A 17,158-nucleotide genomic window follows, 5' to 3' on the forward strand; every position below is an offset into this window, starting at 1 on the left:
TCTTAGTCACACTGAAGGTGTTTATATACTTCAGCTGTAGCTTGTTCTGGGATGAAAATAAAGCTGTACAGGTGATCCATTGCATGTTTGATTTGCTTATTGGGGGGGGTTGTGAAATGCATCAAAGTATAGTGGTTTCTTTCTTAAACATTTTGGCTAGGATTCTGTGATCGTTACTGCCCAAATAGAGATGATAAATGCAACATGGTCGTACTTAATATTTCCATCCGATGAAATGTGGACTTTGAAATTCCAGACTGTAAAAAAATGTCCATTTGGTTTATCACCAATATTCAGCACTTTCTTAGTTGCTCTGAGATTTAAAGCCTTTGTTTTCACAGAGCCTCATCACACACAAAGCTAACAATGGGCAATTCTGTCAATCTGGGGTCAACTTTTGTTCCTGTCCCTGTTTATCTGGTGGATAATGGTGCAAGTTTGGAAACGATCTTTAATTTCTAAGAATGATGAAGTGATGCAAGTTACCTGAAACCCAAAGGAAATTGGTTTGAAGTCGATTTTAGTCCCTTGTCAAATTACACAGGTCAGATAAATTAATACCACACATCAGAGCATGGATTTATAGTGCCCCAGGTGTAAAAGCTTATGAGCAATGTTGGCACAAATCTGACTCTCCAATGTCAGTCCATTATTTCGCATGGATAGTTACTGCAATCCATTTTTATGGTAAGAACAGTGAGGTATAATTGACGGTTACTAAGTAACTTGCCAACGGCCAATAGGCTTTATTCATAAGGCAACCATTTCGGATCGTACTTGCGAATCTCCTTTATTCACTCTGAAATAGGATTGCATTGTGAGATATTTCCCAGAGTAACTAGCTTACCGGCTCAATTGTGCCAGAGCCAAAAGTCAGGTGACTGTCAAATGATACACACTTACAGCATCCGAATGTTAATTGAACACGCTGAACCACACATACGGCCTCACTTTGCAAAACCTTTTTCATTTGGAAAATAAAGGTGGCATGATTTTATCCACAATTTCAAATGTTTCACTTGAGCACAAGGACGGTAATCTAAATTAGGCTACACTCCATCATCTTTGTTCTCACATAGATATATGAAGATTTCAGAAAATTTCCTTGCTTTAACCCCTTTGCTACAGAAAGGGGGAAAGGGACGCTGTGAAAATTGGGGTTCTCAGCTTGCTTTTCAGCTATTATTCTCGGCCCACGCTCCGAGCGAACACGGTGAAAGAAGGCATACCCTGGCTCTTTTATATATGGTAATTGGCCTTTGTGCATAGCCCAGAAATGAAAAGACCAAATTTGCATCATAATCACCAGCTTCACAATAGTCCCCACTTTGAAAAGAGGCAATGGGAATGTGGAAGCGTGAGTAGAGCAGAATGCCACCGAACAATGAGCCTTTTCACTGTGCAAATCAAAGCGTGCAGAGCACGCAGGGCCACCAAACCAAGAATTTGCGGTTTGGCAGGTGGCCTTTGTGGCCAAGCCAGGCTGGAATTCTCGGAATCGGCTTTCAGAAAAACATTCCCGGCATCAAGGGGTTAAAGGCAAGATTGCCGACTCATGAATATGTCCCATTAATTAAGACATGGGCTGTGTAACATTGTTTACACGTGTCACATAGGTTTTGCTACTTTAGATATCTCAAATTCTTAATAACAAGCAAGAACACATGAAAAGAAATACCAACAATGTGCCATGAAATTTTCCATGATAGATAACTTAAATGAACTTAAGTAAATACAACCAAAATACAAAACCAAAATTGTCAAAAACAATGTCACAATTAATATGATGAACATCAACAAGTCCTGAACAAAGGTTAATGAGGTTAGTCTTGTCAAGTGCAGACGGTTTGGATTTCAAGTGTGTCAGTAATGTCACCATGATACCAAATGGGATAACAAAATTCTTGAGGGGCAAAATCCAAACCAAGCAGAAAGGTGACAACAAATTGTCACCTGATCACACAAAATGAGTCTTGAGGCCACTTTTTCAGCATTTGTTAGTTTTCTTTCGGACAAGCAAACTGTGTGCTTTGCGTTAATGCATCACACAGACTGGCATCATAAATTGGACATCATGAAGGGTGGAATACGCGCATGTGGCTCTGGTGACTTAAGACTCATTTTGTTAGATTGGGTCACAGTTAGCAAGAAGAGTTGATTTGCCTGGTCATGACCTTCGACCTCATGATGAGCTAGTGGAAGCGCCTGCGAGAGTGAGGAGGTTGCACTTGGAGAACTGAACATGGTGAATGCAGGTGGACTTGATGGAGAAGGAACCTAAGAGCTCAGACGAAGAACCGCTCTCAGACCTGCATCGGTAACAAGGCAGGGTTAAGAAAGCAAAAGCGACAAAAAATTGAATAGTATCTTGTGTACCATTTGGGAAAAATACCTGATAAACTTGTAGATCCCCTGAGCATGGGTATCTTGAAGAATGTTTATTACAGAACTGCAATAAATGTACATCTTGGGATTGAGTGTGAAATCATTGCCAAACAGGCCCACAACCAAAGATCGTATAGCGCCATGTAACAGCACAAGATGGCGAACTTCATCGTGAATACACGTAAAACATTGTAATCGCATGGGCGCCATTTGAGCAAGCGATACGCCTGCGCACGTGGCAGGCACGTGCACCTGGTGAACCTGCGCCTAAGCATTACCGTATTGCTTGCTCAGATGGCGCCCATGGTAACTACACCTTTTGGGCAGAGTTATCCATCTTGCGCCTTCGGCGCTATACGATCTTTGCCCACAAAGATGTGCAACTCGTAAAAATATCCAACAGCTGTTTGATTTCGATACATTCACTGCATTTACACACAAAGCTTTATCATGCTTGTCCAGTTGCCTTAGCAAGGTCACTGAAAAAAGCCACTGGCATCTACATGTTAGCAATGTCTAGTTCCTAGACCAACAGATACTAACTGTGCCTATAACATATTCAACCTTTGGGAGTGAATCAAAGTGGTAAACAAAACATTGCAGTGTGACAACAAGGTACTAACTTTCAAGTGGAAACAGATGCAATGCATAAAATAGGAGGGTAACAATACACCAATCAATCAATGATTTGAGAGTGTCAAAACACAAATATTTCTACAATACTTGGCCCGGAATAAACTTCACACAGACTATTCTAGAATCAGAAATCCACATTGTGAAAAACAAAAACAAACCCAAAATCCCACAACTAGATACAGTGGTACACTAGAACGTCAGACATTAGGTTGTCTCAAATATTTTCAGAAAGAGGGTTCATCTCCATGAGTCGTCAGAATAAAAGAGTCACCCTCTACAATTTTGTAACAAAAGTGTCCCCTTGGTTGGGTGGAAAGGGTCGAAAACAATCACTTACTGAGATGATGAGTAGTTCTGTCTCACATCCCAAAATCTTAGACTGTTGTCAATTCCACCTGGAGCAAAATGAAGAAAGTCGGGAAATTAGAATTGGCAACAAAGAAGAATAACATTTCATTAAACCCAGTGCTTTTTTCTCTATTTGGTCAATCACATTGGAACCGCTGGTGTTGCATGCCTGCTGCACTCAGCACATGCACTGCACACACCACCGTGATCATGAAAACAATTCGTTTTCAGGCTAGACTGGCTGCTATCGCAGACCCGTTCACGGACAGTCCATTCGCTGACTCTTTCCGATAACCACCTGAACACAAACAGTTCCTTCCTCCATACCATAGTAGAGTAACTGAAGTTTAAAATTACCTACACATTTCATGTATGTGGTTAGCAACTCCATGTCTCAGGGAAGTCTGTTAATAACTCGAAATCTGGACAACTCAATTTATTTTATTCTCCGAAGTTCAAGTTATCAAATGTAAATGGCAACCAACGAAAACATGACTGCGCCACCAGCAAGTGGTACACATGGCCTGGCCCTGGCTTTTGTGACTGATTTCATTCTTCAAAGTTTGTCATATAAGCCGCCCGGCAAATAAGCCGCAGAGACATTTTCAGCATGAGAATCAACGTACATGTATAAGCTGTGGCTTACATTCCAAAAAAATTACCATGTCCTTGGTTACTTGCCGGTTGTGGCTTTTCAACTATCCTTTATAAGTGGAACCACCCACTGGAGTCACAAATCATAGTTTTAACATTGATGGATTAACCAAGCAACTTCTGCCACCTAGTTAATTAACGTGATCAATTACAAACAGTGGTTTCAGAGTAACTTATTGCTTCCTTGCAATTATGTTCATATGGCTCCAACGGACACATCCTATTGTAGCCAGCTGTCGATTTCAGCCATCTGTTCATTACTACTTTGTGGCCACGGTTTAATTTTGACATTGCCACATGTTCATTGCGACCATCGATTCCCTAAAGATAGCTAATGTCACCACCTCATTAAATTGATTGACTAAATACTTCTGGTCATTTGAGATTACCTGATGCAAGCGCTGAGCTGTCAGGACTGAAGCTGAGACTGTAGACACAGTCAGTGTGGCCCCGTAATTCCTTGACCAGACTTCCTGAGCCGATATCCCAGAGTTTTACTCGCCTATCCTCACCTGCAAGATTGTGAGAGTGAGAATCAGTTGAGAAACCCTTGCAGGTCTGGCATCTGCATTAAACAAAGATGAAACGGCATTCGCATAGATAAATAAACCTACCTGCAGAAGCTACGTAGCGCCCGTCGGGTGAAACTGCCAAAGCTAGAACTGTTCCCTTGGAAAGCAAATGACAAAACCAAATTACTTTCACAGGACACCGAAAACATGAGAACAGTATGAAACTAAATCTGAATGGCTCGTCTTAACTCACTGATATCAGTATTATTTGTGACACCAGACTAAAGTGTTTCAACTCAAAAAAAGGTGGAAAATCCACACTTTAGATGTTCATCTACATTTCATTTTTCATCCAACGGCACTCTCATTTTAACCTTGCTAAAAAACCTGACACAGCTAGATGACAAAGGTATTGGTTTACTATTCAGTTTAACTAAATCCAAGAAGACCGAGTTCATGGTTGATTAAAACCAATGGTGGGCCTTGTACAGGAAGTGTAGAGGGCATTCAAGGACTCCATGCAACATCCCGACTGTGTTAACACGGGCTGTGGAGAGACAATTCCATGCCATTGTTGCAGAGGTCTTGGGCCTCAATTCATGAAACTGGTAAGCAGAAAACAATGCTCAGCAGGCTTTTGTGCCTGACAAATGGACAGCAATAGTAGAACTATGGGGGATCATGTCAAACATAAAGATTAATCCTGTTTATTTCTTGTACTGTTCAAACTCAGTACTACACGTACATGTATGATTGAAAGTAGACAGTGGAATTTGGATTCTGTGCACATATCCCTCAAATGTGCCTCTTGGATATCGGATATTATTTTGAATGAAAGATTCATACTCACTCTGTGTCCATTGAAGAGTCGGACTGTCTTGCCGTCATGAATGTTCCATAGTCGGATGGTTTTATCACTGGACCCTGTGGCCAGGTATTTGCAGTTTGGGTGGAACTTAACACACTGCAGATGACACAGGTGAAAACTTAAATTTAGCAATTCTAAACCCTAATAAGACAAGAGCACTGCGAAACCCTGTTTGCAGTGTTAAACTAAATGTAACACAGTAGAAAGAATTTCAAAACACAGGGCCCAATTTCATGGCTCTGCTGAACAGCCCTTTTTGTACTCAGGGCCTCCATGCATTCACAGAGACTGTTTAGCAGTTCAGTAAATACTACTGGCAGAAAAAGTCACATAACTCAGTGATGCATCAAAAAAATCTCTAGGTGAGCACAGCTGTTAGCACATCCCTTCCATGCTATCCACCTTGGGCAGAAGCAACCCATTATCGGTTGAAAAGAGTCATGTTGATTGGGAGTTGGACTTGTCCCTGTCCATATATAGGGACTGGAAACTAGCTGGCTTCTTGGCCTGTCTTTGGTTTAGCTCTGTACATTCGCAATTGCTTTTTCTACAGAGACGATGCTGACATACAACCGTTTGTGTGCATGACAGTCGAACATGGCATCGCCTCTGACAGATTCTTAAGACCTTGTTAAGACACAATGCCTGCTTTGGTTTCAAACAACAATACTCAGTGTTTCACCTACGTAGACTACGTACAGAACGGGAACCAGTCAAATAGGGAGTGTTCATTTTGATGGTAGCAATGCAACCATGCCATGTGCATTTCATAGTCACTTGTGAACCAGCAAAGTACAATTCCAACCAAAGAAGCCTCCATTGTGAGAAAAATTGCTCCCTCTCTTGGTCCAGCTGAGGCTCATAGGGTTACAGCACTATGGAGTGAGCATACATGTAGCTTTCAAACTGTTCAGTAGTGCTATAAAATTGGGCCTGTTGTGAACCATGCACAAATACTGTTCAATAAGGTGGTGCAGTAACAGACATTACCAGATTCACAGTGAAATTCTTGGTTCTTCTCTGCAGTAATCTATTGCATGTACTGAATACATTATAAGGAGCCAAAGACAATGTTAATTTCTGAAATGGACATACAGGATGAGGCCAATTGTCATCAGCAGGTATTCTGTGGCTAGGGCTTCAGTTTTTACATTAACTATTGCTCCAAGAATAGCCATAGTTCAACATTTGAATGACTTTTATGACAAAATTATACTTTTGCTTTGTTTGATCAATCTCAGAATGAGATTGCCATACTATCAAGAAAGGACCTCAGTTATTGGTCAAATATAACTGCCTTGTGAATGGTCACAACAAAAACCATGACAATTCTTCACCATTATTGGCGTACCCCTCTGAGCGTACAGTAACTTTTGCTAAGATAGGTGCGGAGTGTCACAACGAAAAGTACTCACATCAACATCCATCAGGTGGCCCACAAACACCCTCAGGGGGAAGGTCCTCTCCATGGTCCACAGTCTCGCCGTGTTGTCCTTGGAAGCCGTGGCAAAATACAGCCCCATGGGGCTGCTCTCAATGCCCCACACAGGGTAGTTGTGGCCCCGGTAGATGGCCATGTTGGTGTACGTATCCAAGCTCCATGCCCGGATGGTAGTGTCCTCAGAGCAGGATAGCAGGACTCTGTTGTCAGAGAGGAGGCAGGTGCCATACACCGGTCCTGAGTGAGCTCTCAAAACTTTGTTTTCACTGCCAACACTGAAAAAAAACATTTACGTTCTTGTTGTGAGATTGACTTTGAAAAGCAGACAGTTTCAAGGGTCTGTACAATGCCATATTTACCCATTACCTCTTGAAAATGCACCTTTGTGTTTCAGTTAACCTTTGCTCCATTTTCTTTTTGAAAAGGTGTTTGGCTGCCTTTTTAGTTTTTATACTAATGTAAATTTCCAAGATCATGAGCGAAAAGTTGCTTTGGTTTGTGCACAAAAACTACTTTTTTGGACATTTTGCTGCCTAAATGACATGATTAGCATCAAACATGGCAATTCAGAAAACACATCTCTCCATAACCAATTCCTCAACCTGATGAGTTTTAGTGATGTGATGAGACTCTTGGCCTGAAAATTGGTTGCATACACTGTACGATGTAAGTTTATGGTTCACAAACCTGTTCCTCTACAGTAAGCACAGTTTCAATTTATATGAGGATTCATTACATGAATTTTATACTGAAACATAATTTATGAAAAAACTTATTCCTCCAAACTACTCAGCAACAATGATACTTTTTACATTTTCTGCACTCTGTCTTTGACAACTGATGACTACACATCTACATGTATAAGCTGGGACATGATTTTTGGCACACACTTAAAAGTTTGCAGCTACGTTTTCTGAAATAATGTAAAACCAATGTGTGGCTTGCTGTCTGCTCGTCATATGCCGAATAAACAAACACGAGACAGGGAAACAAAGTTCTTACGGAAAAACCACCGAGGTTATGACCACTTTTGATGCTGGAGAAGCCGTAACTATGACTCTGCTGGAAATTTGCACTGACCTACACGTAAACTGTTCTACTACCATAAACTTTGGTTTTAAAGTGGCAATACAGAGATTGAAAACAGAGCTACCAGTAAATGGGGCATGGGAGGCAAAATGAATTTGGCCAAATGATTCCTTTATATGGTAAAACAATGACGACAATTGGTTCCTTTTTATATAATCCTAAGACCCCCCCAACTTCCAACCAGAGTTATGGATAAGCCATCCACACCTCCTCCCACCCCCCCCAAAAAACTTAATCTGTGATAGCCCCCCCCCCAAAAAGGCCAATGGTCTTCTTCTATAAGGAACTTGTTCAGGGTGGGATATTATTTTTTAGCTGAAAATGCCCGCTTTTTAAAACACGATCCAATGACCACAGTCCTTAAAAACAAAGCTGGATTTAAGTTGTCCTATGGTGGTCATTTGCTCAAAATTTGTGCAATATATTTCACCGCTGATCGCTTTTTTGCAATTCCTCGACAGTTTTGCCGAGCAGGATTTGCTACAGCACCAACCTGTGGCCAACAGCCACTAGAGGCAACACAAAAATTCAACTTCCACGGACTATCTTGAGTCTATGCATAGGTTCAAACTCTATGAGAGTAACTCATAGCATGACAGTGGGTACATATTCCATTCAGCACTGTGTACAGCATGGGTCAGATCATTTCAAACATCCTCTGCGTTACGACACAAGAAATCCCTGCCTGTCATCAGGCACAAAGTGATTAATAACATAAAAGGGAAAGGGGGGCAATTATACATATACCTGTCTCCATACAACTGCCCTTCTACGCAATCACCAGCGACACGAATGCGACTAACATCCACGCTGTGAGGGGCCGCTTGCAGCTTCTTGGAATTCAGACTCCAGAGATGGATGGAAGAATCCTCAAAGCCGCCACAGAGCAGGGAATGATCGGAAGAGACACTGGCACAGCTGAGTCTGGAGGGGGGCAAATGAGGGATACAAAGAAGCATTGAAATTAACCCCTTCACGCCGGGAGGCGGCTAGACACGCGGTGAAAATTGAGATCCTCAGCCCGCTTTTCAGCTATTATTCTCGGCCCACACTCGAGCGAACACGGTGAAAAAAGGCAGACCCTGGCTCTTGTATATATGGTAATTGGTCTTTGTGTGTAGCCCAGAAATGAAAAGACTGAATTTGCATCATAATCACCAGCTACACAATAGTCCCCACTTTGAAAAGAGGCAATGGGAAAGTGGAAGCGTGAGTAGAGCCGCATGCCACCGAACAATCAGCCTTTTCACTGTGTCATTCAAAGCGTACAGAACACGCAGGGCCACAAACCGAGAATTTGCAGTTTGGCAGGTGGCCTTCATGGCCAAGCGAGGCTTTTGGGAAGAAATTCCCGTCGTCAAGGGGTTAAGCAAAGCCTGCCAATAAAATAACCAACAGCATATCCTCGCCTATGCAATTAGCAAGAATTCTGAATTAGATTTTGCAATACCACAGGGCAATGCTAGGCAGAAATGGGAAATTTGTCATCCCAACACTGACCTTCTTATTATCTAAACTATGGAAACAAAAAGAAGTCTTTCACAACCTGACAGTGGATATAAAAGTTACCCGTTCAATCTATTGTCTACGCTTTCATATTTTGATAAACTATTTTATGTAAATTCCAGACAACAATGACCTAAGTAACAGAACAACATGTTACCACTTTTGCATGGAATTAACCTTCACTATTTCAAAGTATAAGGGCCAGAGACTTAACTTGGGTTGCAGAAGCCTCATGCTTTTGTTTGACCATTTACTTTATTTGTCCCCATGTCATTACATAACTTAAAATAAAGACAATACAAGCTCGTCCCTGTGCCCTATTCACCTGCTCATAACGACAAGATGACCCATGGAAATTACAGCCTGCGATCTTTACCCAAAACAGCATTCCTGACAACATAACAGTTTTTTTATCCCCATAAGTCTAACCTTATCCCTCCTATGCTGAAGTCACTCTTTGGGTCACTTGGTGAACACCTCAAAGAAGCACAGCTGTGTTGTGTTGTGCACTGCACCAACTGTCCCTCACAGGAATATCACATTGCACTTTTGTGCTGCCCAACAACTGTGCTTCACTGTTTCATGTGCATCATTGTGCAGTAAACCCAATGCAGTGAAGAGGACTGCACAAAAGACCCTGGGTCATTTTGTGCTGGCAATCTACTGTGTACACACTGAACCTGTGCATGTTTGAGTTCCATATAGAAACTACATGCTCACCAGTGACTGTGGGCATTTGTGCACATCTGTGCTGTAAAACCAAAGGAGGGTTAACATGGTTAAAGCGCATTGTACCCTTACCCTTGGTATGTATTGGTGAACGTGTACATCAGCACTGACGGCAGCGTCGGGGGACCCTTGCTGACTTTCTCCATGTTGACTTTCAAGGCTGTCAGATTCGCTGCCTCATCTCCATCGGAGAATGCTGGCTGACTGCTGGCTGGAGTAACAGGTGCACTGGCAGGTGTGGATCCATTATCAGTGTGCACACTGTGTGAGGCATTTGTCAGTCCCCGCACTGGAGGGAAAAACGATTGACAAACTGAAGTACATGTACTTTGGCATTCAATCTGTACACTCCCACAATGGGTTTTGGAGGATTTTGTGGGATTAAGCAAGGGTTCACAAAGCAATTTTTGCTTCATGTGGGGGGTTTAGAGTACAAGTAATATACCCTGAGCTTCCCACGGTCAATTTTGGAGGATGGAGGGAGGTTCCCCACCAAACATGCCTTGGTGTTAGGCATGCTTAACCCTACGTAAGAAAGATTTCAAGGAAAAAAATCCTGCTTAACTAAGTGCTTCAACGTGAATGTGGCTTATTCAAAGTACCTTCACCAGGTTCAAACCTTGCGTGTTGATCCAGAGTGTCACAAAACTGCTCCAACAGCCTACCCAAGCTCAGAGAGACAGCGGGCAGGTCCACTAACTCTAGAGACAAGCTTACCGTCAATTTGGATGTGGAGGTTGAAGACTTTGAGCAGCATGGAGTTATCCTGACTCTGCAGATACCGAAGGAGGAACTGCACCGCCTCCTGGCGCATGGGAACCACATACTTGCTGTCTCTGTGAGATGAAAAATATCAACACCTCATGCTTAAAATCTGTACCTCAAGGTCCCCTTGAGACGTTCAATGCTTATTTCATCTACAGCCTATTATTTTGCTGGCCACTTTCAATGTTTTCTGTTTCCAATCATATTTGCATGACGTCTTAAAACTGTTTTAGAATTAACATTAAAAAACCCTCCTGTGCAAACAGCCATTCTAAACGAGTTCCTCAGTCAAGTCCTCTCAGTCAAAATCGATCAAATGACTCTTTTAAGTAGAACTGACTACATGTAGCTATGACTGTTAATATAACTTGATACAGCCGTGCTCTGACAAGCTATGTTGGTCTACAGGTCACCTGCTGTTGTCTATTAACTAAATTTGACTGGTTTTGTAAGAAAGGCAGGAGAAAGCGAATGGAATTATTCAAGTGTCTGTGAAAGTCTCACAGGGTATAAGTTTAAAAAATGTTTTGTGACTCAAGTAAACAACTTCATGACATTTTAAAATCACTGAAAGCCACTGATGTTTAGCTCTACAGGGCAGAGTGGAAGAAACAACAGGTGAAATTAGCCAAGTAACGGTTAACTATACTTTCTGCATGAGCTTGCTGTATGCCCGCCGGCGTACATGTACACGTACCTGAATGCTGTGAGATGATCATTCATGAGAAGGTCCATGCTGTTCACAACGCCGGTCAAGCTCTGTACCAACTCTCGCTGATTACTGACATCCAAGAAGGACTCGTGGTGTTTGCTGTACAAGCTGTGTGCTGTCAGAACCAGATGCCATGTGACAAAGTCATAGTCTACTTGTGGGATGAGTAATGGTGCAGCTTAGCCAGACATATCGGATAGAATGGATTTACGCACACGAATGGTGAGCAGATAATTTTATGAGCTCAATTTCTGTCACAGTGACGCCTATCATCACCAAATTATCATGTGTGATGCAAAAAACTTCATATCCTCAGTTCCCAATGCAGTGAAATGCATTTTCACTGAATCCTACCAGGGTTTGTTGACTCTGGAGCAATGCGAAATATTTTTAAAATGATAACTCCTCTTTGGACAAAAAAGTTGAATACGAAATTGTCCCGAGACAATAGTTGGACACAAAACCCACTCATCTTTTTAAAAAAAAAAAAGTTGCACAAACAATTTGTACCACTGCTGGCTGCAGCTTTTCTACAAATCTGACTCAGTTATTGGAATCAGATTTGTGGAACACGCTGTAGTTGGCCAATATTAACAATCATGCAACACTTCTTGAATTTGGCTGCTGTGAATACGACGCCGGCATTATGTAAGGGGAGAGGCTTAACAGAAGACATTCTCACCTGCTGACTTGTGCCCATTGGTTATCATGTCTAGAAACAGGTGAACAAAGAGAGGGTACAGAAGAACCTGGAGGTCATCCTGTAAGAATCGACGGGAGAAGGAATCAAGTTTGTATTCAAAATTTGGCCATGCTATGCAGCGAACTTTGTAAATTCTCACTGTCAAACATCAATACATGTACATGTATGTATTCCCAGATTTCACTGCATCCGCTTACATACAAATGAAACATAGTTACGCACTGCAAATTTGATCATGCATACACGTACACGCATGGCAAATTATCAGCTGTCTATTGCTATTTCATTCACAATGCCATGGTAACAACAACAACTTCCATGGGCCTCTTCGAGATGAAGCCACTTTGACAGACATTTGAAGCATTATTAGGTACAATTAAAAGACAGCAGACAGCGGCGCTGATTTAATTGGGATGGAATTATATCTGATTTGGATCAAGGGCAATCAATTACTTGATCTTAATCATATTGGTGGATAGGGTCTGTAGATGGACCTAACTCAACATTCATCTATCGACTGGAACTTTCATACTCTGAAATCAACATGTTGAGACTACATGTAGTTACTAATGAAGGACTTATTTTCCCAGTTGCTTTGACAATGATGGGAGTTTGCACTGACTGATTCAATCAAATTTGCAGCTGCACTGTATTCAGCAGATTAGTACATTTCAAGACCATTTTGCTTGAAAGATAATGAAAAGAACACACTTTTATGCATCTTGCTGGGCATGAACAGTTTACAGTTTGTTTGACTTTAGCATCAACTGAAGAAAATGTCGACGCAAGAAAAGTACCACAGAAATTGAAACTTGGGGAACTTGTGCTACTGAAATCCTCATCAGACATTGGCTTCAGCAATAGCTTATGTTTGTTTCAAAGGAAGTTACATTTCTACAGTATTGCTTTCACAAAGCTTCACTCATCCACTTCACCAATACTCAAGAATAAACCCAGACTCTCTAATTGCTGATCCTGTTCTCTGGAGTAGCATTTCAGCCAAATCATCGCATAAATTACCTTGAAAGGCTCTCGTGTCTGCTCAATGAATGTCTTGAGCCTTGAATACTGCTGCTCATAGCTCTCCGGATCAGAGTCACTGCAGAGAATGAACAGACAATGTGTAGAGGGGGCTTGCGGTAGCACCATGTTGGACGAAGTATGGTTCTGATAGGAACTGTTGAGTTTCAACCAATGTGCTCTGGTTGTCCTAAAACGTTGAGTTCACACTCACACTCAAGGGTTCTTATCAGTACCATACATGTACCTCTTCCAAACGAGATCTTTCCACAAGCCCCCTCTTTAGTCTACGTGTATCTCCACCATGCAAAGCTTCAAGTCTTATCCAGACAATGTGTAATAAAGACAGTCCAAATGTTTGAGAGTTTTTTGCAAGTTCTAAAACTTTGATGAGTGCTAAATTTGTGGACCTGCAAGTCCAACAGCTCTCCAGCATAAGTTCGTGAAGTACGCCAAAAGATACACTACCATTAGGTGTCTACACATATTTCTGCACACAACTCTCTACACTATCACAATCAGATCAGCCTACTGAGAACTGAATCTGCTTGCCCGGAAGAAGGTACTCAGTTACCGAAAGCTCGGCAATCACATATTTCAGACCACTGATTTTATATTTTATTCTCGTCGATATTCTAATCACGGTGCTACGCAGCCCTTCCATATTTTGAATGATCCATCTTTTCCCAGAAAGATGGGCATTTACCAGTCCAACTTGATGCTTTAAATCTGATATGTATCGATTTCACTCAATGGTTGAAGGATTAAGACCACTGTTAATGGATCTAACAGTTGGTAATAAAGGCAATAGTCGGCATGCTGTAACTGTTTTTGTGCAGGGAAATTTAGAAAGATATGTTGGCCATACCATAAAGGGTGAGAGTCAGGTTAGCCTGATTTGATTTGGTTTGATCCTGTGATTCTGAATTTCAATAGTAAGAAGGGTGATATCATCTGGGTATCCTTCTCCTACGTGTACCTGACAGTATGCCTTATATAATCCAAACCACGGTGAATTTGCCGTGATCTGACCATGTGATTACTGACTTGTGGTGACACTCACCACGTTGTGCAGGAGACCACATTCAGGACGCCTGTCTCCCGTCTGACTGCTGCCTCTGTCGCCATCAGGGAGACTGACTCCGTCAGACGCAGGTGCTTCTTGCTGTATGTGTCGCTGTTAGCATCCTGTTAGAACAGACCGGAAGGTACATATACATGTAACATTGTTCAGAACACCTTGGGCAACTTCTGAGCAGAATTCTTGAAGAATTTGCAGCGGAGTCACATCTACCTTCTTTGACCTGATAGAAATGTATAATCATGACTAAAATACTGCTAACAAGGGGTTCAAATTAGGAGATTTTGATTGCAACCCTCCCAGATCCTACGAAGTCCATGAGACATTTGGGAGGATTTCACACAGTTCTACTCTTCATGAGGCTTGTTGTCTCTTGAAAGTTAAAGTATGAAGAACATGATGTTGGTTTGCAGCACAATCTGGCTCTGGGGTAAGTTCAGGAAGTTCCACAGACACAAGTTTCCCAGACAGGGGTTCCCTACTTTGTAGATTTGAGGGCTTGAACAATGATTTTTTAAAAAGCCCAAAGCACTCAGAGGCCAAACAAAAAATACTTCCATGTATGTTTCACATTACAAGGAAAAAAGGATCTACAGGTAACCGCTTATATCATCTTTTATTCTTGTCAGTTTATACTTTGTCATGAGTGGTCTTAGGGTCATCGTACACTTTTTATGCAGCCGCTGCTGTACCAATAGCATATAATCATGAAAGTCACCAGACTAAATGAGTGAGTGCATGGTCTCATGGTTGCGGCATGCAGCTCCCCATGTTGTTAATTACAAGAGTGCAGCATCAGCACTTTCTCCTACCCCTTTTATTGTTTAATATCAAATCCAACAGTAAATTTTGGGATAATTCATTTTCTTTTCACTCATTCTGAATGCCAGCAATGACTCCAGTGAAAACAGAAAGTACACAGTGTATATTTAGCCAGCGCAGGCAAATTTTTATGTTGCTGGAATTGGTACACAGTGTCCTTTTTGACACGTATACATGTACATGAGTGAGACCACATGTGTAAAGCTTATTAAATTCTGATAACATGTTGCGTACATCCGCGGTGCAGTGGATGGCACGTTTTTCATCGGGCCACACAATGTGGGATCGAGTCCCAGCATTTTGGCTTTTTTTTGTACGATAAATTAAAAATCTTTTCTTTTAATTTAAAATTGACTTCAACACATATTTACAGGTTTTTACATTTTTTTCTGATTCGTGGCACTGGAGGTGTTTTTTTTTCGAGGGAAAAACGTCTAAAATTATAAAATGGTCTTATTCCCTATTTTGTGAATCCCAAGTTGCGACAATTATGGTGCCGTAGAACCAGACTAAGATTTATCAGGGTAAGAATTTCTATGTCCAAAAAGCCCCCCAGCTACTGCACATGCACCCGGGCAAAATATAGTTTAGTATAAATTTGCCACTCTCTAAATATACACGGACACTGCCTATAAAGTACATTCTGAATTTTGACAACTGGAAACTGACGTGAATGATAAAAAAATTTCAGAAGTATTTCAGTGCATTTGTTCATAGAATTAGCCTCGTCTTCATGCATCTAGGTACTTTCTGTTTTTCAGTCCTAATTGTAGGAAGTAAGTATGTCAAATTTATTGGCAACTAGGCTGAGGTTGAAATCAATATAATACAATACCTAAAAAGTTTGACAAGTCAAAACAAATTTCAAAAAGCAAAACCAATGGGAATTGTTAGTGAAATTAGGGTACCATGTGAAATATTGTGTGGGTTAAGTGGCATGGGCAATACTGAAGTGACTTATAAACCTGTGTTCAGGCTGACATGGCTATGCATCAAAGCAGGAAACAATCACGACAATTATTTCTGTTCAGCACAATCTTTGAAAGTGCGCAAATTTAAATTTGTGCAACTTGCACAATTTTCCATGAGCAATTTTTAGGTTGCGAATAATTTAGATCTACGTAGATAACGTTGAGTGCAATCTTTGAATGCGCACAATTTTTGTCCCTCAAACTGCGCGATTTTTATAAGGGAGTCATGACAGTTAGCATTTGATCGGGCCAGGCCCCACCATACAAGTACATGCAGCACACATGTCACGTGTGAAACAGGCTCGAAAAATCATGCAAAATGTGTAGTTGACATATGTCATATGGCTGTTGCCTGTGGTTCATCTATCAACATAATTTTTATTGCTGTGCACATTTTTTATGGCAATAGACCTATCTATCATGTCTGTGGTTGTGGAAAGTTTAAAATTTGCGCACTTTCAAAGATTGCGCTAAAGATTTCCAATACTTGTCCAGTTGTATGTCCACACGTGTGTAACAGCGCCCTCAGAAATTCAAACCAAATCCACCAGGGGCACCGTACCACCATGTGATTCTACCTCCATGCTCCATGCATTAACACTCACGAAGGCTGAGACCCAGCCAATCATGGATCAATCATTCAGTAAATGGTGCAAATGACTTACAATAAACTGCCGACGCTTGAGGTAACTTAAAACAGCCGAGTGGACCTGCTCACTATTAATTCGCTTCAAATTGGACATGTTGGATTAACCGATTACAAAAGTGCACCGGAACCAATCTTCAAGTTCAAAACTACAGCGGCAGCTCTATCGGAAAGCATGTGCTCAGTAACTTGGATATTGAGCAGGGTTTCTTGTTTAATAAATCATGACTTAATACGAAAAGACGTCTGGGTTTGTTCAGACGTCGTCCT

At 41.4% G+C, this 17,158-nt stretch overlaps 1 protein-coding gene across 1 annotated transcript; it reads right to left on the minus strand.

The window, feature by feature from the left end:
- Positions 1 to 722: 722 nt before the first annotated feature.
- Positions 723 to 17,108, minus strand: taf5l (TATA-box binding protein associated factor 5 like). Its single transcript, XM_022254513.2, has 14 exons — positions 16,908 to 17,108; positions 14,432 to 14,556; positions 13,369 to 13,447; positions 12,328 to 12,406; positions 11,631 to 11,760; positions 10,886 to 11,004; positions 10,241 to 10,457; positions 8,681 to 8,857; positions 6,819 to 7,119; positions 5,386 to 5,499; positions 4,638 to 4,692; positions 4,413 to 4,535; positions 3,359 to 3,416; positions 723 to 2,309 (listed from the first exon to the last, which is right to left on the minus strand). The coding sequence occupies exons 1-14, from the start codon at positions 16,983 to 16,985 to the stop codon at positions 2,183 to 2,185; spliced, it is 1,782 nt and encodes a 593-aa protein (XP_022110205.2). The 5' UTR covers positions 16,986 to 17,108; the 3' UTR covers positions 723 to 2,182.
- Positions 17,109 to 17,158: the final 50 nt, after the last annotated feature.

This window comes from Acanthaster planci, linkage group LG16, assembly GCF_054643075.1.
Source record: "Acanthaster planci isolate LZ-2023a linkage group LG16, COTS_SCS, whole genome shotgun sequence".
In the NCBI taxonomy this organism is placed as follows: Eukaryota; Metazoa; Echinodermata; class Asteroidea; order Valvatida; family Acanthasteridae; genus Acanthaster; species Acanthaster planci.

Coding starts and splice junctions, on each gene's coding strand:
- taf5l (XM_022254513.2), bottom strand. CDS start 16,985: ATGTCCAATTTGAAGCGAATTAATAGTGAGCAGGTCCACTCGGCTGTT. Junction 13,448..14,431: donor GTGGTCTCCTGCACAACGTG/GTGAGTGTCACC, acceptor CATTCTCTGCAG/TGACTCTGATCCGGAGAGCT. Junction 3,417..4,412: donor CAGCTCAGCGCTTGCATCAG/GTAATCTCAAAT, acceptor ATTTTGCTCCAG/GTGGAATTGACAACAGTCTA.